This window comes from Sylvia atricapilla, chromosome 17 (genome assembly GCF_009819655.1).
Source record: "Sylvia atricapilla isolate bSylAtr1 chromosome 17, bSylAtr1.pri, whole genome shotgun sequence".
Taxonomy (NCBI): domain Eukaryota; kingdom Metazoa; phylum Chordata; class Aves; order Passeriformes; family Sylviidae; genus Sylvia; species Sylvia atricapilla.
The window spans coordinates 5,111,876-5,139,701 of record NC_089156.1 but is presented as its reverse complement, the minus strand read 5'-3'; the positions used below and the strand labels follow the sequence as shown (position 1 = coordinate 5,139,701).

Below are 27,826 nucleotides of genomic sequence, written 5' to 3'. Positions count from 1 at the left end.
TTAATCGAAACAGCAGCCCCTGGGTAAAGAGCCCAGACCGGGTCCCAGCCAGCTCCCTCTGCTGGCTTCCTTAGAGGACAAAAATAGATTTAAAAACCTGCTTAAAAACCTGCTTGACATTCTGCTGCCTCCAGCTCATGCCCTTTGCTGGCGGAACTCAACACAAAACTGTTATTTTGCTTTTGCTTCCGTTCAAGTAGCAGCAAACTCCAGTAAACATTTGCTTACAGAAGAGCACAAAGTATTTTGGCATGTTTTGTGGGGAGTAAAGAACAAACAAAATGACAAAAATATGCTTCTTCTGTCTTTGAAGTCTGTTCTGCGTTTTTATTCTGTGCCTGTGGTTTTGGAAGGCTCCTGGCCTCTTCAAAAAGATGAGGATATGAGGGAAAAGGTTCTCACTGACACATTTATAAAAAGATATTTCATTTATGCTCTTCTTCGCACCTCAATTTAAGATGCATTTTCAATTTTTTTTTAAATTTTTTTTTTATTTCTAAGAATTGTTGCAGTACTGAGAGTCTTTTCTTTTGAAAATATTTTTCTAAGTATTTTATTTACAAGTATCAAGTCTGACCGTAACAATTTTTGCAGTGATGTTGGTTATTGCTCAAGCTTCACCCTCTGTTTCTGAAGTATATAAACCTTGTAAGCTGAAATTTATTTTCTAATTGATAAAAATCAGAAGCTGAAAGTCAGGTCTGGAAAGACCTACAAGATCATGTTATGGTTTGGATTTGAAGGGACCTTTGCTTAACTTTGCTACTCGAAAAACCCGCCAGCAATATTAAACGTGGGGTTTCCTGCTGCTAGCTCTTACTTTTGTATTTTTGGGGATTATTGGTTGGGGTTTGGGTTTTTTTGCATCCCTCAGCCTTTGCTGCAGCAACTTTTTTAGTATGCAAATTGAAAAGTCAATTTTGTCATTTATTCCTGTGTAAAATGTAATGAATTCCAGCTGGGAGGTAGGAAAACAAGTAGTAAAATAAGCTTTAAAACATTCATTTGAAAGTATGTATAACCTAGAAAAAAAAATCATTCACATCTTTTCCTATTTTCAAACACTGACATGAAGTGGACTTATCTAATATGTTCCATGTATAAAGGAATTAGTGTTGTAGTTCACACTTACAACCTTTGGCTGTTTTGTGTGGGGCACATGACGTGTATTTAACACCAGAAACCGCTCTAAAAATATTTCTTGTGTCACTTAAATCCAAATCTTGTTTTCTCACAATAAAGCATTACAAGTAAGTTAAGAAAAAGATTTTCTAGTGAAAATTGTTAATTTTATAACCATTAGGTTGGAAAAAAAAAGAAAAAAAAATAATGAAGAAAATAGGATCCTGGCGGCTGCCGTCCTTGGACAGCGGTGGGAAGTGTCCCCATGGCGGTCACTGTGGCCATGGCAGGGACTCGTGTCTGTGTCCCCTTGGGATGGCAGGGACTCGTGTCTGTGTCCCCTTGGGCACAGCAAGGACTCATGCCCGTGTCCCCTTGGGCATGGCAGGGTCTCGTGTCCGTGTCCCTTGGGCAAGGCAGGGACTCGTGTCCATGTCCCCTTGGGCAGAGTGAGGACTCGTGTTTGTGTCCCCTTGGGCATGGCAGGGTCTCGTGTCCGTGCCCCTTGGCCAGGGAAGCTCCTGTGGATGTGGGGATGGGTCAGCAGGAGGCACGGCCAGCGGGCAGGGTGGGATTGGGATTGGGATTGGGATTGGGATTGGGATTGGGATTGGGAATGGGAATGGGATTGGGATTGGGATTGGGAATGGGAACGGGAACGAGGAGGGGCAGTTTTGCAGTGTGAGTGGAGTCGCTTGTCCAGAGCCGTGTGGGCGTTTCTGAGCAAAGCCGTGTGTTAGGGCGGGCAGAGCTCAGCCTGGTGCTGCTCTCCGGGCTGAGCTGTGCTCCAGCAGTGACGTCCTGCATGCTTGGGAAGTGAGAGAAGACTCCGGGCTCCTTTCGCTTTCCAAGTAGGGATTAATAGGGACAGCATTTTTCCTCAGAAGAAGCCCCGTCCTAATCGGGGATGGCTGAACTCGCTCTGATTTCTCTGGAGAGATTCGCTGCCCTTGTACATTCCGTCACCTCCAGCGGAGCTCTGGGAACAGGGAATGCAGCCCGTGTCCTGTCAGTGCTGGTAAACACCAGTTGTTTTTGGAGAGGAAAAATACAAGTCCTCCTCATCACATTGAGGGTGCTGAGGAAGGTCTCCCTGCTGCACATCCACTGCAGGGATTCCGTATTCTTTGAACTGGGGAGATCAAAAGGCAGAAGAAGGGGGGGTTGCAGCTGATGTGTGGAATTGAGGGTCACGCTGGCTGCAAGGCCCAGGTGGTCACTGGAAATGGAAATGAAGAAAACTTGGGAGGTTTGGAAGGGGAAAGAAGAGAGCAAATCAAGTTTGGAGTGTACAGGTGGTTTCTGGGATTAGGAAAGCACAGTATGCTTTTGAAAATTTTATCTTTCTTTGGAGTTTTTGGGTTGCTTCTATGTTCTTCTGACAAACTACCTTTAATGTCTTTATTCAAAAGAGTTGGAGATGTAATGGAAAATGAAAAGTTCAGAAATGTGAGAGGAAATTTTAGAAACTCCCAGGAGTAAAGTTAAGAAAATACTTCTTTTCTACTGGTATCCTTAGCTTGGAATGTTTTAGGAAATTATGATGAGAATCTCCCCAAACCTTTAGTGCCTTTTCACTATGGTCAGGTTATGCTTTTCATTTATAGGAAATACCACTGCAAAGAAATATAAAATGACTTGGAAATAATATTGCTTAACACAAACACATGGTGGGACAAATGAAGCAGTGTAAATCAGGGATTGGAGGGATTTTCTGACATGCAAGAGCAGGTTTCCCATTGCATACAATTTCTGCTTTCCTTTGGGAAACTGTGTAAACCACGTAAAACTGTGCATTATTTCTGTTCCTTTTACTCTTTCTGGTGATTGTAGAAAGCATTCAAAGCAAAAACCACACGGCAAATCCGTGGTTTGATTTGGAATCCGTCCTGTCTCGGGAGTGAGCAGCTCAGCTCTCTGTGCAGCTCATCTGCATTCCTACAGAGAGAGTAGACTCGAGCTGTAATTGCACAGAAATGCTCATTCTGATTTCACAGATAATAATTTTGGTTAACCAAGCTGCTGAGAAACCATCCCCGTGAAGATGTGGCTGTGGTGTGCTCTGGAGAAAGGCAGGAGGGGCTGTGCAGGAGCACAGGAATGTGAGTGTGTGGGCCAGGGAGAGGATGTAACATTTAATGTGTATTTTATAAAAACAACTCTGTACCTACCAGGATTGAGGAAGTGATAAAAGTATTACTTTAAGTAGTGCTAACACAATCTAAGTGCAGATAGTTACCTACCATCTGTTTTTCAATAAATAGCTATTATGCTAATTTCTGTTTCAATGCGCAACAATTAAAGCCTCGGAGTATTCCTGTGATATTCAACAGCTGTTGCCTTTGAAGGTTTTATTTATCCTTCTGAAGTGCAACAATTTTAGTTTCATAGTCAACTCTGCTTGCAAGTGTTGGTTTTTCTATCGAAAATTGCGGTGCATTGAGATGCAAACTCGGGTTGTGCCTGAGCAGCAATCTCCGGGCATGGTCTCCATTAATACTCTGATTTTCCTGGAAGCTGTTAAGGATACCCTGGGAGGATGCAGATTGGAAACACTTCTCTGCATGTCCAGTGAATATTCCCTATGTTTGGAAATAGGAGAACACAAATGAATCATCCTGGGGAGCATTTGCCCTGTTTTGGTTCATTTTGTGATGAGCTGACTTGGGGAAGGGAGCCAAGATGGATTCTCAGGCCTGTACGAGTGAGCAGCACAATTTCCCTACGATCATAACCAGCACAAGGAAATTAGATCTCTAAGTGGGTTGAATCTGATTTAGTAATAAGTCAATTTAATCTCTAATGACTTCAAACGCAGATTTTACAAGGTGATCAATGGCAGTACAGCAATGATCGATCAATGGCGTTGTCTTTAATTGGATTTTTATGGGTATAATATAGTTTTTCAGAATTAATGTACCATTGCATTGTGTTGTTACTCTCTTAACTCAATTTTTTTAGGAGAAATGATGCTTCAAAATGCTCGTTGGTTTTTGAAATATTGTTTTAAGGGCATGTTAACAAAAATACAGATGAAAAATTAAATGCTTGCTTGTAGTAATTTTATGTCTGATTTTGTTGGAGTTGTTTAGCCATGTGTTTTTAAAACATGGAAGAAAACCCCACATCCTTCATATTTCATGACAACGAGGAGGCAAAATATCAAAGGCTGGGCAGGAGCATGTGCTGCTCTGAATGTGAATCTTGAGGAGCTGAGTAAGTCCCCGTCCTCAGCAGTTTGACATAGTAATCTTCCCTGGAAGTAATCTCCTTGTCCCATGTGTCCTGCTTTAATCTATCAGTATTTCTGCAGTGTGCAGCAAGAAATTGATTTTCAGTAATTTTAATGGCTGAATAACTGGTGCTGTCCCAGAGTGTTTTTTCATATTTGCAGTGGCCAATGTGGTAACTGAGGGCAGTGTTCTGGATAATGGGTTTCATTAGCTCTGATGCCTGAGGTAAAAAAGCAGTAGGTGGGAATAAAGCCTTGTTTTTGATGTCTAGACGTTCATTTCAGCTGTTGCTGCAATATGATACATTAAAAGGAAATATGTAACATAGCTCTGAGGAAATATGTATTCTTTGAAACTAATTCTGCGTTTAAACTGCACAAGGCAGTGTGACCTGAATTATTAAAATGTGGGTGGCTGGATTTCTTAAAGGTATAACTGTCTTTGCAGCGCCGACACAGCCTCGACTTGCCTCCTCTCCTTCCTTCCTATATTTCTTTTAAGTAAAATATGTCAGTTTGGCCACTGAAGCAGAACAGAGATCTTATTATCTTTCCTGTATCTCTGCTGGGAGACCTAAAATTATTGAAGTATTTGCTTTGATATTTTGCTGTGACTTCTCTCCTTGAAATTTTTATAATGGATCTTTTTTTTTTTGAGAACATGGCTGGCTTCATAAAAATTGTTGGACACTTTGAAGACCTTAATATCTCTGACTTGAAAATAAAAAAGATCCCAAGCCAACTGAGCTGCTCATTAATGTATGTTTAAATTATAAATTTCCCGTGTAAGCCTAAATTATTGTAGTTGCCTTTTATTCTTTCAACATCTGATTTGCAAGAATAAACATAAAAATCAGCACAAACGTTTTATGCATTTTTTGAACCTATGAAAAAAATATCATAACAAACGCCTAAAAACTTTATGTATGAAGGCTGTTGATTAATTCCCGTTCTGTTTGAGCACCAGCAGTGAGATTAACACCCCCACTGTAATCTATTACAAGTGTCAGATACACGTTTTTCTTGTTTTGGATTTTCTGCTACTCTTGATTATTTTTTTTTCTGAAAATCCATATTTTTACAGACAGAATTTTAATAGACTTAGTGGTTTATTTTCAGAGATGATTTCGTTTAAAAAAAAAACCCAGAACCAAACCAAAACATAACTACAGGGAAGCAGTTTGCTTCTTTTGGTGAGAAATGATGTGGTGGAGTTCTCCCGCTGTTGCAGGGCAGTGAGAAGGAGATGAGCCGCCTGTTTAAGCAAATGCTTCTCCCGGGTGTCACCCTTCTCCAGAGTGTACAGAGGCTGGGATAGGGTAGTTAACATTTACAGAAATATATATATAGCCACACAGAGCTATAGCTGTGTGTGTGCACAAACCTGCCGCAGGGGAGGAGCAGTCACCTGCTGAGAAGGGCCCTGGGCTCCTGGAGCCTGGCACCTGCCCAGGATGGGGCTGCTGCAGACAGGGAGCACATGAGCCATGGATTTGTCTCCCCATGGCAAGCAGTGACCCATAGACCATCCCCTCTGCTCTGCTGCCTCTCCAGACTCTTGTCCTCTGCTCTTCCATGGAGGAAAGTGTTGTTTGTGCTCTGTTGTACTTTCTTTCACTAAAACATTCCATCTGTCCTTGATTGTCCCCCTAGAAGTTCTCTGTTTTGGAAGATGCCTTTCACAGCCGCTGTTCAGTTGTTGTGTCTAAAGAGAAATATTTCAGCTGAAGTTACAGAAAGGTCTCCAGGACAGGCCACAGGTATTGCCATGTTTTGGAACCTGTGCAGCACCTGTGTTCTGCTGGCTGTGTCTGGAAATGCTGTCAGGAGCATGGGAAAGCTGAGGGGCTTGGAGTGTTAAAAGCATTAGAAATCATCATGTAGACAAAGAGAGACTATTTCCTAGGCTTCAATTTCCTATAAAGAATTTAAATTGCTCTTCAATATCGAAAATCTAGTTAAATTATAAGTGTCAGGAACTTTGGAATTTACAGGAATAGTCTGATTTTCAGTGTTTTGCCAAGCTTTTTTACTGGTCCCCATATGCACCCTGAAGTTGTAACTGGCTCCAGTCATTTCAACACTTCTCTTGTGGAGTCTGGATGAGGAAGAGCAGAGAGGAAGTGAAATGCTGCACTTCTGATATTTCCTCCTCATTTTTATGGCATCAGACATATGTACATGCTCTTAATTGTAAAATGTACTTTTTTAGTAGGATAAAGAAGCATTCGAGATAATTACAGTAAGTATAGTGCATTAATATATCTGGGAATTAGAGGCATTATTTATTATAGGAAAATGGTTATGGCGATGTCTTATGATATACCTAGAGTTAAATTTAATAGGGAAGTAATTTTATTTCCATTTCATATATAATTTATGTGAATTCTGTGTACAAAAAGCGGCAGTTTGGAAAATTAGAATATTGAGGGTTGATACCACTCCAGACTTTTCCCTGTCCCACTCCACTGCTGCTCCTCCGCCAGTCTGACCTCATGGCACACTTGACCCTCGGGACTTGGCTGCAGGGTTAACATTGCTTTTGCCTGCTTTTGCTAGGATTTTGGGCACCTTCCTCCGAGCCATTCCCTGTGCTCAGTGCAGGACAGCTGTGGATACAGCTGTGGTGGTGGCTGGGGAGGGGGAGTGCTGCCAGGTTCCAGTCCCTCCTGCTGGGAGTGTAGTGCTTTCATGGCTGGGATTGTGCAGGAATAACAGGCTGCAGTAGCCCAGGGGAACTGAGCAGGGAAAAAAGAATACAGGTCATATCCAGACACAAAAGAATTCTTCTGGATTAAAATTACCAACTCTACAGAATATTACATTCAGTGGTGTAAAGCAATGAGATCTGAATTCTTCTGAAATGGCAAAATTATACTTGCAGAAAATAGTTCTGAGAGATGATATAAACTGTCCCGTTGGTCTGCTGTGTGTACCTGGGAGAGGTAGGGAGGTGGAACTGAGAACTTCAGAACCGGTGGTAGGAACTTCCCTGTAAAATCATAGACTGAGTCTTGTCTCCCCTGTTTTGCATGAAGTTCCTAAAGCAGGGCAATAGTGGCAGTACAGTGTGATAGTGTGAAACTGGGCAAGAGCTCACTGCCGTGTAAAAGTGAATTTATTTTGACTTCTACAGGTTCTGCCAAAAGTTCGATTTTTTAAAATTTACATAGTGAATTTTCATGCAGGTGTGATCTCTCATCGTGTAACTAACCTGTAGCTTTTCCTATATTTGAGGATTATGTAATTTTTTAAAGTGCAAGACTCTACCTGCCTTGCAGCTTGGGGGGCATCAGTAGATCTGAGCTGTTGAGAATTTACAAATGGATGGTTCTGACCTTGCACGGGGGCTCGAATTCCTTAAGCACAGTGTTTGTTGTACCCACGAAAGCCGAGGAGTTCTGTGCAGTAAAGAGCCCCATTACATCCCGGGCTCAGCAGGGCTTGCGGGCATTGAAGGGCCGGCTCTGGTTTGTCAGGAGAAGCTCTTGTGTCTTGCTGCTTGTGTCCCCATTCTCCCGGCAAGTCCTGTGCCGCCGATAATGGTGATTTAGGTACTAAAACCTGCCTTTTCCATTCTGCTCCGAGAGAGAGGCTCAGTTACCGCCATTAGCATATCACAACATTGCACATGCAAAAAAAAATGTGCCTTTTCTCTTCTGAGTGTGAGTTACAGCTCCCGGAGAAGCAGCAGACAGTGGCTCGAGGCTGTGAAGGCTGCTGGCAGTATTAGTATTTTCGCTTGCCTTTGAGCAATGCCGTGAAGCGCACTGAGATAACCATCTCCGTGCCATAGACGCGCTCGTCCTGCGGGCTGGCCCGGGAGGGGTGTGAAGTGTTCAGTGCTTAACTTGCAGTAGTATTTTATGTTTGTGCTTTTAAAGGTCTGCCGACTAGTCGTGTAAAACCGAAATGACACAACTCAGGCAATTAACTGATTCTTACTCCTTGACAAAGTTGTGTTGTCATCTGTTTTCACTCGGCGTGTTCTGGCTGAGTAAGGTTTAGAATGTGGTACAGGAGTACCAGAAATAGTGCTGCTCCTGGTGGTTCGAACACCCAAAAGGCACCGGTACGGACAGCAGATATTTCTGAGGTTTGTCTGCCCTACAGGTGACTAATTCAGGCTGCACTCTACTAGGAGAGATAATTTGACATACTTTTTTAAACTCTAAAATCTCTGCGGTTCGGTCCTGAGTGTACAGTTTTTATTTTGGCATAAAATCTGCTGTGTACTGCTCAAACTGCAATAGTTGGAGTCAGTACAATGGAAGAATTGCACTTGAGTGCGACAACGAGAGGTTCGGGAGGGTTGTTTCATGTTGTTTCAGTTATGTAAATTGATTTTACACCTTTAATGATTCACTTTGTTTCTTGATCGTCGGCATCTGTGGTTAAGTTTTAAAGGATCTCTCAGCAGTGGTGGCAAAGAATGGTCGTGCATTCCTCACCCCTGTACTGGCATACTGAATGCTGCAAACAAATGGCTTTGCTTTTATGCTTTTGTGTTAGCGCTTTTATTTTTTTTTCTCCTTTTTTTTTTTTCTTTTTAATTCAAAGGCTGAATCTTCGGCAAGTAGAGATTAAAGCTGCTTGGGTGATATAGGTAATAGTTGAAATAGTTTAATGAAATAAGCTACTTTGGAAATTCAAGCTGTTGAAGGTATAATTTGGATAAATGTTTGTATTTCCCTATTCTAAACGTGTTGACATTTTGTGTTTTTGTAGTGGTGGAAGAAGGATTCTGGGAGAATGGACTTTCCTATGAGTGTAGAACCCTGCTCTTCAAAGCAATTCATAATCTTCTGGAAAGGTAAGAAAAATCGAGTGTTCTCAAATATTTCATTTTGATACTTACAATCATACAGGATACCTATAGAGCAATTATATTATTATGTATCTTAAACTATATTTTTTTAGAGTTAAGACCTTGAATCCAAACAAACAGGATCAAGATGGATCTCTTAAGTCATAGTCTCTGGTAATTTATCATAAAATACTGTGCAAACTAATTAAACACTCCTACAAACAATAATGTTGATACATATTTCTGCTCAGACTTTTGCTAAGGAGCCATGTTAAAAGCCAAAAAAAGGGAAATTTTCACCTTCTGGAAGTGCTTAGGTAGTGTAATTGTATCTCACCTTCAGTGCCTTGATGAGGTTAAATGACACCTATCTTAAAAGCTCTTAACTCTCTTCTCTCAACTATCTTGGTTACAATTTGACTACATTTGTGCACAGTATTCAGGCTCACCAGTTCCTGGCTCTGATGAGCCGTATATATTTTATACATATATATATATATAGATAGATAGATAGATAGATATAGATATATATATGACTTGACTGCAGAGTTATTCATCATCAGCTTCTTGAATTACATCCTAGTTCTTACAAATTTGGATATCTTCCATTAATTATTAAGTGTCATTAGACTATTCCCACTTTCTCTGAGGTAATAATAATACCAACAAAATAGAATGCACCTTTGTGTTGCAGTAATTTTGTAGAATGCAGCCTTGGATATTTTTTCTTTCAGACAAAATAAGCAAATGGAAAACACTTTCATCTTGTCTCATTTAGTGTCCTGTTTGCTTTGATGTAGATTTACTGGTAATGAGGTTTGCATTATGTTCCTGAGGCTGTTTCCATGGGGTAACTGAGTTACCTGTGTGCATATCTGCAGGTACAAGGATTACTTGTTGTGTTCCCTGTATTCTATCCCATCAGTCTCTTTAGGGGATCTTTATAGAAATTGTAGGCTACTTAGAATGAATGAAAGTATAAAAATTAAATTCCAAGTCCAGAACGTTCATTAGTTCTTTTGTAGCTTTATAGTATAAAAGGGAAAATTAATTTGATATGTGTTTATTAATCTGTGGTATCCAGCCAGCTGACTTTTAAGTGTAAAGTGGCTAATTTTATTCTTTAGACCTCTTTAAACTTGTGAAATAAATTTAATCTTTCTTTTTAATGTAACTTAATTGAAATCAGTTGGCAGAGTCAGCAGAACTGTTCTGTCCAGCTGTGACTGGAAAGTCTTTTTCTTCCAGCAGTAGTTGGTGAACACACCTCAGGTATTTGCCAAGAGCCTCAGTTCACGTCCTGATAAACTGAAACAATTCCTGTCATGATAAGCTGATATGATTAATGTTGAGATAAGATGATATGATTAATGTTATGATAAGCTGATATGATTCATGTCATTATGAGCTGAGACAACTCCTGCTGGAATCCCAGCCTTGGACATGAGCATCTTCTTGCTGCTTTTCTTATGGCAATTTTTACAGTTTTGCAGTTGAATTTACTTCAAGTCATTCACTTTTTATCTCTCTTATTTTTTTCCCTGCCATACCAAATCTGAACTTATCATAATTTCTCATTTAAAGTAATAGCAACATGTGTGCAGGCTTTATTAAACAGCAGTTTAAATGTTAAAGCCCTATTTTATCCAGTGTTTAGGAAAACCTCCATTAATAAAGCAAAAGGCTCAAATCCATTTCTGGGATTCAAAATGCTGGGGCAGGAAGGGAGCAGTAGCCTCTGCTTTTACCTAACACAGGCAAAGGCAAGAAAAAGGGCCTTTACATAACTGATTGTGAGTTTTTTGATTTTTTTTGTTTCCACACCCCCTTTGTACCCACACTAATGCTCGGTTTATGTTCATTCACACTGTAGAAAACATTACAAGATTGGAGGGATGAGTACTCAAAATATTACAGTGTCGTTTTGTAGTGGTTGGTGTGCTCTTGGCGGGTCGTTTTTTCATGGAAAAGTCAGAAATCCAGGAGGTGAGGCTCCAGGGAAGTGCTGGACCAGCTGCCCTGCTGAGGGAGGGGTTGCCCAGCCCTGAAGTGGGAGAGAAGCCAGGCCCTGCGGGGTGTTTCATTATATCATTAAATAACTGCTTTTTATCACCATATATTGGGGTGGGTTTGTTTTTGGGTTTTTTTTCCTTCACAAGTCCTTTGTTACAGCTCACTGTGAAAGACTAGTTACCTTTAGTGCTTCTTCAGCAAAAATAACCATACTGCCATTAACTGCCCACCTGGTCACATCTGAGATCTGTGCTGCTGCAGGCATGGCTCTGATTTTATATGGGATTATTCCTTAAATAACCCGTGGTTTAGTTTAGCAGGGAGGGCTGACTGATTTTTAAGGACAAATCTTCCCATGAAGACTTTTTTCCTAGGAAAGCAGCATTAGTTTGAGGCAGTTAAACCTGCTGTGGTGAGACACAGCGATGTGGCATTGAAGTGTGTGTGATGGGAAGAGTTTATTACTTTTTTGCTAGTACATATTGTTTTCTTTAGGGATCTGTGTAAACTTCACAGACTTCCTTTTGTTTGTATAAAACATGCTGGCACTGACAGACTCTCTGATAGCAAATATTTCCTAGGGAAATAGTTGCTGAAGCTTTTTTCCCCCACCAATGTCTTTAGATCTCTGCTGGCTTAGCTTTCATATTCAGTGTAAGATATTGGTTATTCAACTGAAATGGATTATTTCTGCTTTAATTGTGAAAGTGCTGGTAGAATTTTCTTCAGCTTTAACTTTGGAAAATCCTGCCAAGTTTATACAGAAAAATTAGGAGCTTATTAGTATTTATGTTGTCAGTCGTCCATTTCCTATCTGTGTCTTCTAGGTATGCTTTTGAAGTGTAGATCACACAGCTTTTTTGAACCTTGCAGAATGTACTTGCCCAGAAAGTTTCATGTGATTTTTTAGATTTTTTTCCCCTTTGTTTTGGCTAATCTTTAGCAGCTGCTATAGAAATAAACTATTGGAAAACTTAGAAGGGTGGAAAAATCCAGTTCTTTCATCTAAATAAAAAATACTGAATAGATGTGAAATACATGGGCAAGGCTTGCATATTGCTTGTAATGGTGTATAAACCATGAGCCACAAATAACCAGTTTTACAGAATTTTTGAAGCATATTATTTACCTCACTGAAAAATATGCTTTAATTATGAATTTCTCTGTGTGGTCCCCTGGGCAGCATGTTCAAGTACATGTTTAATGTATGAGGCATACTCAGGGTTGGCAAATTGCTCCTGTGATTCATCTGCACAGGTGGACCTGGAAGGGCACCAGGCACTCCCTACCTTGTCCATTTAAATTGAATATTGATCACTTTGAGTCCTCATTGTTGAGGCTTTTTTAAAGAGAAATATACAGTTTCTAAAAAGAAACTGGACTTCCAAACGGATCACAGAAAATGGAACTTACTGCTCTAATTTTGGTGATGTGGGAGTATATTTGATGTTGTGAGGTTTTCTGTCAGAGGAAGCCGTAAATATGGGAGTTTCAGCACCTGAAATTGTGCTGGGAATCATGTGAAGAGAAAATGGAATCATTGTTAATATTTCCTTAATTTTCTGTCATTCCTATACTACACCATTTACGTGCCAAAAATAAGGGAATGCATATTCTTTATCATCTAAAATCTGAAAGACCGAATAGAAAAGAATCAGGACTAATGAATGGCCTTTGTTCAAGAAGAGGAATGTGAAGTAGAACAAGGGATCAGTCAGCAAAAAGAGTAGCACAGGGTGGAAAGGTTTGTGGCAAAGGTGAGGGGAAAATGCATGTGTGAAGTTCAGCATCAGTCATGATGATGGGTCAGGGATTTTCTATAGCTGATGTGGGAAAACAAAAAGTGGAACCCAAAAAGTTCAAACTTCTATTTCAATCTGATTGAAATTCATTTGCCTAATCCCTCAGAGTCACTGTCTTCAAGGACTCCTTTTAATTAGGCTTTAAGATCTAACTAGTAATTGTTCCTGTAATTGTTTTCTAGATGCCTGATGGATAAAAATTTTGTAAGAATTGGGAAATGGTTCATACGACCCTATGACAAGGATGAGAAGCCTGTTAATAAAAGGTAAGGAGATCTCTACATGAAGTCCTGCTCCTGTCAGTGCTGTGGATTGTGTGATGGCAATTGGATGCTGCATTTTCCTGGGAGTTTTCCCACGTCTTTTGCCATGTAACAAGTGAAAACACAGACACCGTGTTCACATCAGTAATACATGGAAAGCAATTAAGTAAGTTTTCAGGCCTTGTTATGATAATTTAAGATAAGAAGGCGAGGTTGGTATTTATCCATTAGCTCCACAGAAATGTCACATTTATTAATATCTTTTGAGCAGCATCTGCCTTTTCCACTCATTATAGAACAGAATTGGAGGCAGTTACAACGAATTATTTTAATTTCTGGACACTAAACCCCAACCTGACATTTTAAGCAGTAAAATAAGTAGTCTATAGATTTCCTGATTTATTTTCTTTAAAGATGCCACCCTCGATACACAGCTTTCCCTGCTCAGGCAGGCTGACAGCTCAGACCTATAGGAGTGATTAATGTGCTTCTCCCACAGCAGCACAGCCATGAACAGGGGTGGCTGGCTCCAGTGCTCGCTGTTTCCTCTCCGAGCTCTAAAGGTTACAGTGTTCTCAGATCTTCTGGTACTTGCATTTATAGTCATCCGCTAAACAAGTTCTGTCAAAAATAATCTGAGTTAAGCTGAAACACAGATTTTCTAACGGGAATCATTTTGACAGAACTGGGTTAGGAAGTGACTAAACACGCAGTTATGCTGGGAGATTTGAAGGTAATGAGCAGTGGAGATGAAGTGGGGTGGCAACTTCTTCATCCATCCAGCATAGCTGCAGTCACACAGCGTCTGATGGCAGGGTGGGGACAGGTGGAAATCATCCTGCACATCAGACCTGGCTTCTCCTTCTCATCGTGATCTCACTGCAAGGTTTAACTGCAGAAATGTTACAGTGCAATGCTACAAACCATTGGCTTCCTTCTGTAGAAAAGTTACTGCGAATCGGCTGCTTACAAGCAGAAATTGGTTTTGAGAGAATGCAGGAATTAACCATGGATTTGTCTCCTTTCTAAAACCCAAAGGTGTTAAGGTAGCTTGGAGTTACCTGTTTTGTTACTGTTTACTTTGTGGCTGCCACGCTGTGTGTAAGCTTTGATTTCACATCAATCTAACAGCAAGGAGCCGTGGAAAGGTCCAGGTTTTTCCATACCTTCCCCTGTCCTGGCTGTGCGTAACCACTTTGCTCCCTTGTGTTTACTCTGCTGCTTTTCTGATCATACCAACAACAGCTTAATTTTCTGGAAGATTAATTCCCTTAAGTGACGTAAGTAGGGGTCAATTCCAGTTTCTGGAAAAGAGAGGCAGCTCCTTTCAGCAAAAGCTGTTTGTTTTACCCACGTCACTGCAGCTTGAGTGCTCAGATTAAATGTGCTTGTGAGTCTCCTGCCTGTTCCTGGTGTGTATCAATTTAATAAATTAAGCATCTGATACAGTAGATGATGTCTGTCAAAAACAGCAGCAGCACTGGCGTGGGAGGTAATGCCACACTAGAATTCTGACAGATTAGTAGGTCTTGTGTCTGATTTACATGTGTGTGACACCAAATCAACCTGCACAGTGAGGGTTCTGTAGGGGATAATTGCATTTGGAAACAGAAGTGCAGTCTGTGCATAAAGAAATCCTGGAAGATATCACAAAATCTGAGTTCATGTTGAGCTCTGTTTGTGTTTAAAGTATTCCATATATAAATCTGACACTGAGGATTTTGGGGTTGGAGGGTGCACTCTTGATTTGTAGAAGATAATGTTGTTTGGGCAGGGTGGTGTTGGTTTCTCTGTTTATTTTTATAAGTTCTGGTCACTATAGATCCTTTGGATATGCACCATTTAAAAGTGTTTATTTGGCAATAATAATTATGCCTAATTAGAAATAAGTTTTGTGTAGTTTCAGGTTCTTAATTTTTTTTTTTTTTGCAACAAATATTACATTAAATTAACTAATCTTCCTGAGATTGCAGTAAAGACTGCAAAAGTGGACAGTAGAGTCAACTGTGGACAGTAGCAACAAGTAGAAGGAGGCTTTGGGCACTAATCTGTCCAGACACCTTTTATTTAATCTTTTAAGCTTTCTTTCTCAGCATAGCACAAAAAACTGTCTTCACAAATTGATTCATGTTAATTCCAGATAAATTCTTTGTGGAGCTCTTGCTCTAAGCAGCAGCTCATTCTAGATAAAGGAATAAGGAATAGTCACGGGAAGAAGAGGCCAACTGAGGGTGTTTAGGTATTTTAACATAAAATTTTCATAACAAAAAAGAAGGGCATTTTGTAAAATATTACTTAAAGCTGTGTTATTATATAAAGTAAGAGAAATAAGTTGAATGTGTGTACAGTGATCAGATTGGAGTCTGGGAACAGGCAGTCCCTGTTGAAAACCCCTGCTCTGTTCTCCCTGAGTGTGGAAAGAGATCTGTATGGATATATCACCCCTTGCATGGTGGGAACCAGCAGGTGTCTTTCTGCTAAAGGAACAGAACCATCTCTAAAGTCTGCTTTTGTACTTTTTTGCTTGTGGCAGAGTTGCTCGTCTCAAGTTTCCCATGTCCAGGAGTTCCTGATGCCATTTTCAGGGATACACTGAGAAGTCCTGGGCTGGGTGTAAATGAGCAGGGCAGGAGCTGAAAGTCACGGGCTGGCTTTCAAGGAGTAAAGTCCTTCGGGGCCTGTGGTTTTTGTGAATGGCATTAAAGGAGAAGGATGGGAGGGCTGTGATTTCAGAATGAAGTCCAAGATGAAGTGGAGCATGGCAGTGGCCTTGACCTACTTATGCTGGAATGTGAGAGGGAGCCTTAGAGCAGCAGAGGGCCTGGCCTGCCTTCCCAGTGCTGGGAACTGAGTGCAGGATGAGCTTTCCTGCTCTTCAGGAGGGCTGGGGGAGCAGCAGAGGGAGTTCCAGACAGATCTCTCTATGCTTGTGTTTTGTTTTGCTTTCAGTGCAGACCAGATGCTTTTGACAGGAAATTTAGTGCAAAATTTGTGGGTTTCCTTTCCGAAGTATTTTCAGTATTATGTGTCACTTCCTAAATAATTCTACACATTTTATTGTCATCCTACAGCAGTGTGTCTAAAATAGGTTTCGCGCGACTGATGGGAAATGGCAGGCTTGATTATTTTTTCACACAGCTTTCTAAAGGAGATCTGTAGGTTTGGAGTTCACAGAACTTGTCTGATCTGAAGCATTGGTAATGAATCACTGTATGGGGAAAGTTCATTCTCACAGTCTATTATGGGGTTTTTTTTTTGGTTTTGGAAACCACCACAGTGAAGTGTTAAACAACTTACTGAAAAAAAAAATGATGATCATCTTATGTAAGAATGTTTGCTGACTGTTTTAGTGATTGTTTTCTTAGTGTGTAGGAAATTGGGGGGAAAATCAGTTTGTTTTGAACTGTGTGAGCAGCTTAAGTAGTTAAGCTGTTTTTATTTAAATTCAGTGTAAAGAACACATGAAAAAATAATTGTTGCTTTTTGTAGCTTAAACAATTTATGGGTCACCCCCTCTTCCAAAAGTGTGCTGGGTGTTTTTAGCCTTAAAAAAACTTACTACATCAGTAGAATATTTAGAATTGGAGCTTGTTCCTCGTCTTGTTACTCAGTGAGAGGGCTGACAGGTAGGAATGGGGCTTAGGCAGCCCCTGTGCCCTCTGTGTACCAGCATGGATGGGGCAGTGGGGTTGCAGTCAGGCTGCAGGGACATGCAGCCCTTGGATTGCAGTTCCCAAACAGGTTTCTGGCTCTCACTGTCCCATACTTGACAACCTCATGTGATGTGCTGGAACACAGAAATCTCCTGAGTTACGAATGCATGGGTACATTTGTAAATATCCAGAGCATTCCATGTCAGCTCTCCTCCTGCAGACCTAATCCAGGAACTTTTCCCTCTGTAACAGCTCAGTCACTGCATCCACAGCCAGTTTTGGTCAGTGTTCCCTTCATTGTGAACATGAAAACTGGGCATTAATTAGTGCCAGCCAAACCTGAAGACTGCAGACACTTAAAGCACTGCTCCCACTCTCAGATCCTTGAAATCATCATTGCCTTCAGTTTCCTGGGGTTAGCCATAGGACTCATCCAAGGAATAACTAAATCAGTGATACCATCCAAGGAATACCTAAATCAGTTGACACTGAGCATTGTTGCAAGCTGCATTTGCTTTGTGCCACGTCAGGAACTCCTGCAAGTCAGGTCAGTGTCTTCACATGAAAACACCGGGTTTGGGGAGCCCTGGAGAGGAGCTGCTGTGCCAGGAGCAGTTGGAGGCACCTTGAGTGAATCCCACACAGAGCTTTGCTCCTGGCACACAGATAATGTCTTCTGGCAAATGGCACTCAGGTGTTTCATTACATGGTGACATAGTGCAGTAAAAGCAAAGTAAAATAAGTTGAAGTGCTCTATTTAAATTTTTATGGAGATTTGAATTCCTCAGCTGAGAAAAAGTAAATGATTGTGCGTGTACAGTTTGCTGTGATGCAGCAAAGAGGGTTTTATTTCCTTGACTTTGAGAAAAAGAAGTCTTATAAATTATTTTAATTCTGCACATTTGTGTGCTTGTATTTTAGCCATCTTAAAAAATTCAGCAATGTGATCATATATGTGTCTTGAAAATGGTGCCTAGCGATGCTATACGAATATATATGTACAGTATTGCCAGCACCATTATAAATGAGGAAAGGCTAGGCAGGAAAATAATAAAAATCAATCTGACTTAATTTTAACTAATGTGTTCTTATTCCTGACTTGTCAAAATAAATGTGATAGAAATATGGAGTAATAAGAAATACTGTGTATTTTCCAATAATTCTTCGCACCTCTGTAAAAATAAGCCTTTCTATTTCAGTTTAAGAGGCTTAGTTCCCAGAGAAATATTTTCATATTTTCGAGGTTTAAGTTCTGAAACGTTATGTTCATCTTTGCTGAGTTTCTTCTGAGGATTACTTATAGTTTCAGTATAAACCATACACCAAGTTGGTTATGTCTTGTGGCTGGTGTTACTTTAATTGATAATCCTGTGTGTGCTAAAGCTGAATTAACTCTTACTTACTCTGAAATATTGTGTAATGTACCAAACATGAGATACTCTGAGTTTGTATTTTAGCAGAAGGAATAGTCCTAAAATAGAGATTTGAAGTGTTTTCACATGCATTTTTCAGGCAAAGCTGCAAATATATCAAGGTGATATCAAGGTGTTCTTCATATCATGTGCTTATGTTTATAGACCTTTCCAAGCAATTTAATATCATTTTATTCAAGTGTATTAATTTAATACCACTAATAAATATAACATATTTTTATGTTTTATAGGCAAACCAGCAAAATAATAGTAGCAGCTTAGGGTTACTTAAGGATACTACTAAAATGGTTTGGGTAAATGCTATTCAAACAACACCTTTCTAATAACTATCATCTATTCTTATATATGCTACTGGTACTCTTGGAATATTCTGTGTGTTTGTATTTCTGGAAACTTGTATGTAAAATTTTTGATCGAAAACGTTAGCACACTGTGGAGGAAAAAAAGCATTTTAGACTGAACGTCTCAATGTTCATGTGCTTTATCACCAAAGTAACCTTCTAGATAAGCTATAAATCAAGGGCTATTCAGTTGTCCTTTTATTGTTTTTTTATTTAATAATGAAAATAATAAACCAGAGTTTTCTAAAAGCTGGTGAGAACAGTGCTGGAGCGTGCTGTACAGTTTCCACTGCCGGTTTGAACCGTGTGACCCAGTTTGCAGTGGCTGTGCCCAGCTGTGCAGTGGGGCTTTGTGTGGTGTCCTTCAGGAATGGAACCGAGCAGCTGGAGCTGGCCCAGCCCCAGGGCCTGGCCTTTCATCTCCTTCCCTGGCTAAAACCATTAAACACACAGGAGCAAGGCAACCCCAGGCATCGAGTCTTCAGATTCCTTGTCCCTTGCCAATCAGGATAAGGCCCTGGGAACAACAGAAGGGCTCCCTGCATGGGGTCATCGGTGAGATGTCACTGGAGCTGTGCTTCCAGTTTGCTGCACATCCCCACTGGAGCCAGTTCAGGTGATGCTGGGCAGTGCCTTGCCCTGCTGTTTGCTGAGGGCATGGACCTGAGCCAGCCACCTCAGATAAAGCAGCAGGGATGTTGGTAGGTGTGCTGGGGGCTGTTCAGTCGTGTCAGAGCTTGTATTTTGGTGATAGAAGTGAGGTAGGAATTGTTTCTTCACAAGTGTCCCCTTGGTAGGAGAGGTTCTGTGACTGGGGTGACCTCCTTGTCCAGGTGCAGCATTATCTCAGCTGCAGCTCAGCTGGTGGGGCACTTGCCCGGTGTGTTTGGAGTGTCTGTGTGTCTGTGGCAGCAGCAGGCAGGTCAGGTCCCTCCTGTCACACAGCAATTCCCAGCATGAGGCAGCAGGGCTGGTACTCACAGGATCATCTGGTGTGGCAGAGTCTTGTGAAAGGATCTCTGTGAACTCCAGGCGTTTGGCTCCTCATGAGCTTCCAGCACAGGAGACAAGTTCTCCATCATCCACCAGTCTGAAATGAAATGGTAACAGAATTCTCATCCCTTTATGTCCTGAGAAAGAAGAATTCCATCACACCCTCTGCTTCCAAAGGCACCCTGCACCCCTGGGCTGTGTTGAGCCCGGACAGACATTCAGGGTGCTGTCACAGAGTGTCACAGTCTGATTTTTGTGAGGTGCCCGAGACTTTGGATTGCCTTTTCCCCTCTGAAATACTCAGAATCCATCAATTCTCAGTGTGTGTTTGTAACTACCACCTCCTTGTAGGATTTTGAAGAAGCCAGGAGATCCAGGATATGTGTGTTAGGGTATAAGTTTCCATCTGTTTCCTCTTTTACCATCTAGGGGGGATGTGCTGGCACACACTTCTGCGAATTCCAGAAGACAGACGAGTTGCCTTTGCAGTGTTGAATTTAAGGGCCCTCTTTACTGATTTAATTAATGTAAATGAATAAATATATAAAGCTGATCTAGTAATCTTTAGCTTCTGGATGTTGTAAAACCTTCTCTTCTAGTATTTTTTCTGGGCAATGTTATTTATATATCCAAATATTTATATATATAAGGTTACTGGAATGCTTGTATATATTCGAGATGTTTGCATTATTTAATGTAATTGAGATACTATCTTCACACTTTTATAACTTAAGAAAATATACTTATTTAAATGATTGAAATATTTTGCACAAGCAGTATATAAAAGGCAGGTAGTTCAAGTAAATAAGCTGCCTATTTCTCTGTTTCTTTCCTTCTTCATGCCTTAATTTTATTTGTGTAGTTTAGAAGTGACTGAGTATCTTCATTAAGTGTTTTTGGATACATTTGTGTCAAATACTTGAACTTCAGTAATTATATATGAAGCCTGGCTTAATCAGGACTTGGTGACCAATTAGTGCAGTCCCACTAAAGTTTAAGCTCCTTTTCTCATTATACACTCAGTACTGGCACTGTGTGTAAAGGATCAGCTAAGTGCCCCTGATGTGCTGTTAATGAGATTTGTCAGGGCTCCCAGTTGCACTGTCTGCCAAACACAAGTGTTGTCACTTACTGTATCAGTAATGAATTGACTTAAGGGCTTCTGTAGATATTTAGAGGGCCTTAGTTTGGAATATTTAAATCTGTTGCTACTCTAATTGTAGGTGCAGTGCAGCTCTCCTCCCTGTGCTGCAGGAACCTCCAGGAACAGGAGAGAATGGCTTGCCTGGGTTTTGGAAAATCAGGCTGCATTTGGGCATTACACTGATTGAAAGTCCTCGTATATGGTCTTGTGAGTTCTGCAAAAATAATAGCACTGCGGGGTTTGTTTTCAGTCCAATTCAGAAGTAAATACACTTTCTCATATTCACATATAAAACTGGTCTCCAAAGCAAAAAAAAAAAAAAAAAAAAAATCTTCAATCTCTCTCCAAAACCAGGAAAGAAAACTTCAGTTGAAAGCAATTCCATTGAATTATTTCTGTCGTCAATAATACCTTTTTCATTTTTTTCTGACACTTTTATATCACTTATAAATAACTTAATCTTGAAGTAAACCTTTGTTTCATAACAGTTATGTAGGCTATTTATTCACAAAGTCTGTTTTCTGAGACTTACATTGCATGAAAAATTCTTGCAAACCCTTATTTTCCAAAGACTCAGACTAAAATGGTGGTGACAGGGGAATGGTTTTAAACTGAAAGAGAATAGGTTTAAATTAAGTTAGGAAGTAATTCTTCCCCTGTGAGGGTGGGGAGGCCCTGGCACAGGGTGCCCAGAGAAGCTGTGGCTGCCCCTGGGTCCCTGGAAGTGTTCAAGGCCGGGCTGGATGGGGTTTGGAGCAACCTGGGACAGTGGAAGGTGTCCCTGCCCATGGCAGAGTGGAACAAGTCCTTTAAATACTGCAAAATTTCTGTGCAATACCACATGATCCATTAGGTGTTCTGCAACCAGGTCCCTTGCTTAAGAAATCCTCAAATGACAGGAATATAAATGGACTATTTTGTGACTGCTGTGCAGGGGAAAAAAAAAGAAAAAAAAAAGGAAATGCTTATTTTTAAACACTAATTGTCTGGAACCATTTATAAAGTTGAGCAAAAGCTGTATTAGTCTTCTGAATGCCTGTAGTGTTTTAACTTACTAAATGGTGAGATTCAGGATAATGGCACAGCTTTAAAGTAGCTTTGGCAGAAATTTACTGCTGGTTTAGAAGACAGCAAACTTGAATGAATGCTTGGTATACCCTATATAATCTAAATAAGGCTGTATAAACCAATTCCTGTGGGTGGGCCTGTAGCACAAACAAACCCATATCTGAACAATGCACAGGGAGCTGTAGGCTGGCTTTGCAGGGCTGAAGTGAACATTGCAGAGGCCCAATCTGCTGATACAAACAATTACACAGCAGATTCATCTTAAAATGCATCACCATTTGTGAACTCTGTTGGCAACTGAGAAAGCAAAAATCTGAATTATGGCTCCAGTCTGTTGGTGAGAGGACAGAAGTGTAATGCTCACTGCTTCTCCCTTCCGTTTGTTCCAATGGCTCGTTCTCTTCTCCTGCATAATCACTCCAACCAAACTTTGTCCTGAGCTCAGCAGTATTTGTTTTTAAACCTGTCTAGAACAGGAGGAGCTGCAGTTGGAGCAGTGATGTTTGGGGCAAACTGGGTACAGTTTGATTAGTAAAGTGCATTGAGAAGCCGCTGGTTGTTTTTCTTGGATGCTCTCTCTGAGTTGTTGCACAAAGTACTGACTGGTGACAGGGCTTTTACATTTCCTCTTTGAGAAATCTCATATGGTTAAAAATAGCTTTTTCATTGAAAAGAGTGGGGCAGGAGGGGGAGAGAAGGAGAGGTTCTGGATGTGTGATCCCTTGCTGGCGTACCTCCCTCAAACTGGGATTTTGGGGTGAATTGTTGAAGAATTTTGCCTTTTGAAGGGCAAATCCTCAGGAAAAACCCATTTCTCCTCCTGCTTGGGATTGCAGGGCAGACTTTGTTCCTTCAGAGTGACCTCTGCACAAGTTATGTGTGGTCTGAGCTGGAGACAGAGTGAGGAGCACGTGTGGAGCATGTCCTTTCTCAATCCCAAATGCTGGGCAACTCCCGAGTGCTCTCACTTGGGCAGAGAAGTGACTTTCTGTTCTGAGTGTCTGCACTTTGGAAGTTGAGAATTCCTGGACAAGTGACTGGATAGCATTTTGGAAACAAGAATTGGATCTCTAACAGTGTGTGGCTCTGGGCTGTCTGGATTCCTTCAAGGTGGGATAGACCCACTTGTCTGGACCTGCAGGTGGGCAGCCCTCTGCTTCACAGTCATGGCACACAGTGTATTTATGTAAAGTCTTTTTCTGAAAAATCAATTAGCATAAAACGTTGTTGTAATAAATCAGACTGCATTTAGTCTCTTAACTCTTCTACCCTGTTAATAAAGATAAGGGTGGGTAATTCCTAAGGAGCAGAGCGTTCCTCCAGGTGGCCAGCAAAATACTCTTCCAGCATTGCCAAACTGATCTTTGCCCGTACTGTGCTTGATGCTGCCACCTACTGCCATCAGGTCTGGTGGTGCTGCAGGGATCAAACCGTGGCTTTTCTCTGTGGCAGCACCTGAGATCCTGTGCTGTAATGACACGTCTGCAGATTTGCTGGTGCAAGGCTTGGATGTGGGCACTGTTCTTCAGGATGGGAAGCACTTCTTATGCAGCTTATGTGAGTTACAGAGAGTTTGCATTATACAGGGGAAAGGCTCTGAATCCTGACTCTGTGTGTGCAGAGTCACCTCTGAGTATTTTGGCCAGGGCTCACTCACCTTGCCCAGGGAATTGCAGATGAAGTATCCTGTGATCCCAGGCCATGCCTGTGGCAGTGCCTTGAAATCCTTGGTGATCTATAAGGAAAATCCCATCAGTAATTCCTCATGCATCGCTGGATTTAGCAATGCCTGTGTGAAACTCACGGGGTGAGACTTGCAAGACATTTTCTTCCCGCAGTAGTAACTTCTTCCTTTTCCCTCCACTCTTTCTTCTTGTCTTGGTGTTCAAGTTTTATCTGGATTTCTGAGGACCAGTCGAGATTTGGACTGAAAACCAGTTTTCTTACCGTGCATTGTGTAATGATGGCCATCTTTAAGTGCAGCAATGCACTGCTAGACACGAGTATTTGGGAAAGTTGAAACTTGCATGGGAGGCTGTTACCTTCCCTTGATTTCTGTCACTCTGGATGTCATGGTGACAATTTTTGGGGTTTCCTCCCTGGAGGAATGGGAGGGGGAAGGCTTTCTGAGAGAAGTGGGAGCTGTGGGTGCCTATGTGAAGGATCCAAAGACTTCCAAAATATGGTTCCACGATTGAGGAGGTGACGTGGCAGAGTGAGAGACTAATGCTGGTGGCCGGGGTGTCTGCATGGCAGGGCTGTGGGGAGAAGGGTTTGGAAGGACAAGGTGGTAACGCAGGGGGAGATTGAATTTCCCACCAGGCAAGGGGATTTTCTGTCTCCTGAGGAAAGCAAAATGCAAAAATTACTTTGAGGGATCTCATCTCTTTAATCTCTTCATGTTGCCAGCTGTTAAAGACACGGGGAACTGCAAGTGTTTTTTGGATGATGATGTCAGTATATCTAATTATATAATTTCCATCTGCTGACTGGAAAGCTGATGGAGAAGAGCTGAAGGAAGAACATTAAAATATCTTTCTTTTTTTTTCGTTTTTGAAGGATCCAACAGTCTAAAATATGGAACTGGATGTCTAATGTACAGAATTCTCTCTTTACTAGTTTTTAAACTATGTAGAAAGGCATATGTGTGCACGCAGTGTTGTTGGAGCCACGTTTAGATCTGACATTTTGGAGAGCAGTTCTCGAGGACAGACACATACAGGGAAATTATTTACTGCCCTGCCCAATTCCTAGAAAAAGATTTAATTTAGGAAGGAGTGGAAATGTTGCCTGAAGAGTATCAGATTCTGCCTAGTTTGGCCCCAGCCATGAGACAGATGTAGCATTTGGCCAGGTCAGATAAAAATCAGTGTAATACAGTTGCTCTGGGCATTTCAGGAAGCTGCCTACGATTATGTGCCTCTAATTTCTTAAAAAGGAATATACCCAGATCCTAAATAATCCCTTACCATAAAAATTGTATCCAGCAGTGGTCATAAGTGGGACAGCTCAGGGAAGAGTCTTCAGATCATGTCAAGAATTCAGTTATTTTTCTCTACACTTGGTCAGGTTCATGCTGGGTTTGACAATACAGCTTGACATATTTTTACGTTTAACAACTGTTGATGATTTTTTCTTTTGTGCATTTAATTGAGTTTGAACCCACACAGAATTTCAGCCTGCATAAATGCTTGTTGGTAATTAATACCATAGCTCATCTATGCAATGGGTAGAAAAAAGGTTGGGATTTTTGGTTTAATTTTTTCATTCATTAATGTACTTTAGGGCTCCTACTTTCTGTGTGAAGGAGAGAATGTAACTATATCCTTTTTTGTCTCAAGCCTTTTCATTTTAGTACACATCTGCTCCCTCTCTGTTCAGGTCATCTCATTCACAATGAAAACTCCTTATGTTCTTTGTATGGAATTATTATCAATTTTGCCTCTTGTTCCTTTTCTTTATTTCTATTAAATTTAATTTTAGGGTTTGTTAGTGGAGGATTTTTTCCCTATTGTGGTTTTTTTCTCATCCAGTCTCTGACTTCTCTGAAGTTGTACTACAGTTCTTTGCCTTGAATTCTAGTTTTCATATTTTTCCAGTATCATAATCAGAGCAGAATTTGTTTCTGTGGTGTTTGCCTTCTTTTAATTCTCATTATTTAGCCTTAATAATTGTGACATCTCTTTTAAATGCAAAGTTAAGTCAAGGACTGTGTCTCAATGCTGGAAGAAATCAAAGAGGGCTAAGTGATCTCAGGAGAGGCACTTAAGTAGCTGTAGTGTTTGTGTAAGTGAGAGAATTAAAAGAACTAATTAAAGTAAGCTGGAGCACTTTATGAACTGCCCACACAGACCTGTTTAATACAGTTCAGTCCAAACTTGTAGCACTTGTATTGATGGTAAAAATTACAGAGAAAAAAAAAATCTCACTGATGGTAGTTAGCACATAGACAGCTGTTCTAAATGAAGGAATTAAATAATATAAAACAGTTGATTGAGAAATTCTACTGGCCAGTGACTTTACTGTCCATTCCCCACCCTGTGCATCAAATGTGCATTTTATTTACAGGGGCTTACACTGTCAGCAACACCAAATCTCTGTTATTCTCTTAGAGTGGCTGTTCTTTGTAATAAAGAGTGCAGTGTAGCAGGATTTGCTGTTGTACTTCATTATTCTTAAGGCCACTTTTCCACAAATCCATGATTGTTCCCATTTGTGTCACGCACACACACACACACTGGTAATTTCTACTGCATTTCCATTTCCCTTTATGTAGCATTTATGATCTTTGAAGATTCATTTTGGATGTAAATTACCAGTTCAAGAGTATAAAAAGAGAAATCTATTTAATGTTCCAATTTTGAATGACAGTTTTGCATGAGTGGAGATGATTTACTTTGAGTTAAAAAATAAACCAGTCAATCCTTTTACAATACACTGTCACAATAGAGATCTTGAAATAAGAAGTGTTAGTTTGGTGGGGTTTTGTTTTGCTCAAGTTGCAAACTGCAAACCACTGTTTTGAGACTGGACTGACTTTGGTTTAGTGCATGTTTTCCTGAAAGTTCTTTTGATTATATTTTTATATTTAAGGGCATCTTCATGTACTGCAGCTTTGTCATTTGTGTGGTATTACAGAAAAATCGAAGTCTCCTGGAGAACAGATGGACCAATAAAGTCTCCACCAAACCTCCATATTTATTTTAGAATCTATTTCTGGTACAGTGCAATCAACAGCAACAAAGAACTAAAAATAGCAGTGCTTTATTTTAGGCTGCCCTGATGCCTCTCTGCTTTTCTGGCACTGGGCGCTGTGTCACTGACGTGCTCGTGTGACCCGTCTGCTGCTTGGAGGTGGATTTTTGTAATTTGCTCTCTGTTTTTGTTCTAAACTGCTCTAATAAAGCTGAACACACAATTTTCTTACTGTAAAACTCCAGAGATTAAGCAAGGAAGACTTGACTTTTGCCACTTCTGGAGCCAGGGGATGTTGTTCTGTCCTCTCTGTGCTGGGTTACCAGAGCTCTGGGGATACACTTGGTTCACACTTCAAGAGTTTCTGAGATCTTTTGAGAAGGCTCAGCAATATTTTTTAAATGAAAACACTGATTATTTGAAGAAATAGTTTGGACCAAAGTCTTTTAAAAATAACGGTATTTTCTGGAAATGTTAATAAACAATGAAAATCACAACTGAAATCACTTACTTACACAGTTGGCAATGTTGCAATAATTTCACCTGTCTTTACTCTGCAGATGCATCCTGCACTGGAATTCCACTGCTTTGTTTGAAAAAAGTAGTCAGCTGACTTTATTGATGTGATTTTACTGTTAAGCTTTTAAACATTATTACTTTTTCTAAAAGTCTCTATAAAAGCCAGTCAAGTGAATTTTTACATACTGCGTTGGTAACGTGTTTAAACCAAATAAATCGTTTAAAGCAGTTTATAGTAAAAAGCACTCTGGAAATGTAAACATGTATTAAGCAAGACAAAGACATGGTTAGTTACACACACAAACCAACCAGGAGATCACAGAGAAGCAGCCCTATTTATTAAACAGTCAGATGGCACTGCAAAATAATATCAGTGTCATTCTGCCAAAAGCAGCAGATTGCCACCTGGGCTGGGTGAAAGAATCATCCCTGTGCTACTGTTCCAAAATTCGTAAGTGATTTTTATGTTGTAGTTAAAAATTCTGAGTTTGGAGGCAGTTCAGAGCATCTCTGGGATTTAATGTGCAGGTATCTGCCTGTAGGATTTGCTGGCACCATTAGGCAGCTACTTCATGTTTCTGTGAGTGGCAATTGGGCGTTATTTGTTTCTTCAAGATCCTGCTTGGTGTCTTTTTCCATCTAACAGCAGCCAGTTGCTTTTAAAATCTAGCTCTGAAGTTGGTTTGTGATGTAGGTCCTGTGTTCCCTGAGTAAAGGATATTAAATCCAGCTGAGGGTTTG

The 27,826-nt window shown here is 40.6% G+C and overlaps 1 protein-coding gene across 1 annotated transcript in view; it reads left to right on the top strand.

Annotated features, from left to right (window-relative positions):
• MED13L (mediator complex subunit 13L) overlaps positions 1–27,826 on the top strand; it is a 185,504-nt gene that overhangs the window by 89,654 nt on the left and 68,024 nt on the right. Inside the window, 2 exon segments of the mRNA XM_066331362.1 lie at positions 9,083–9,167; positions 13,159–13,242. Coding sequence (XP_066187459.1) covers positions 9,083–9,167; positions 13,159–13,242 — 169 coding nt within the window.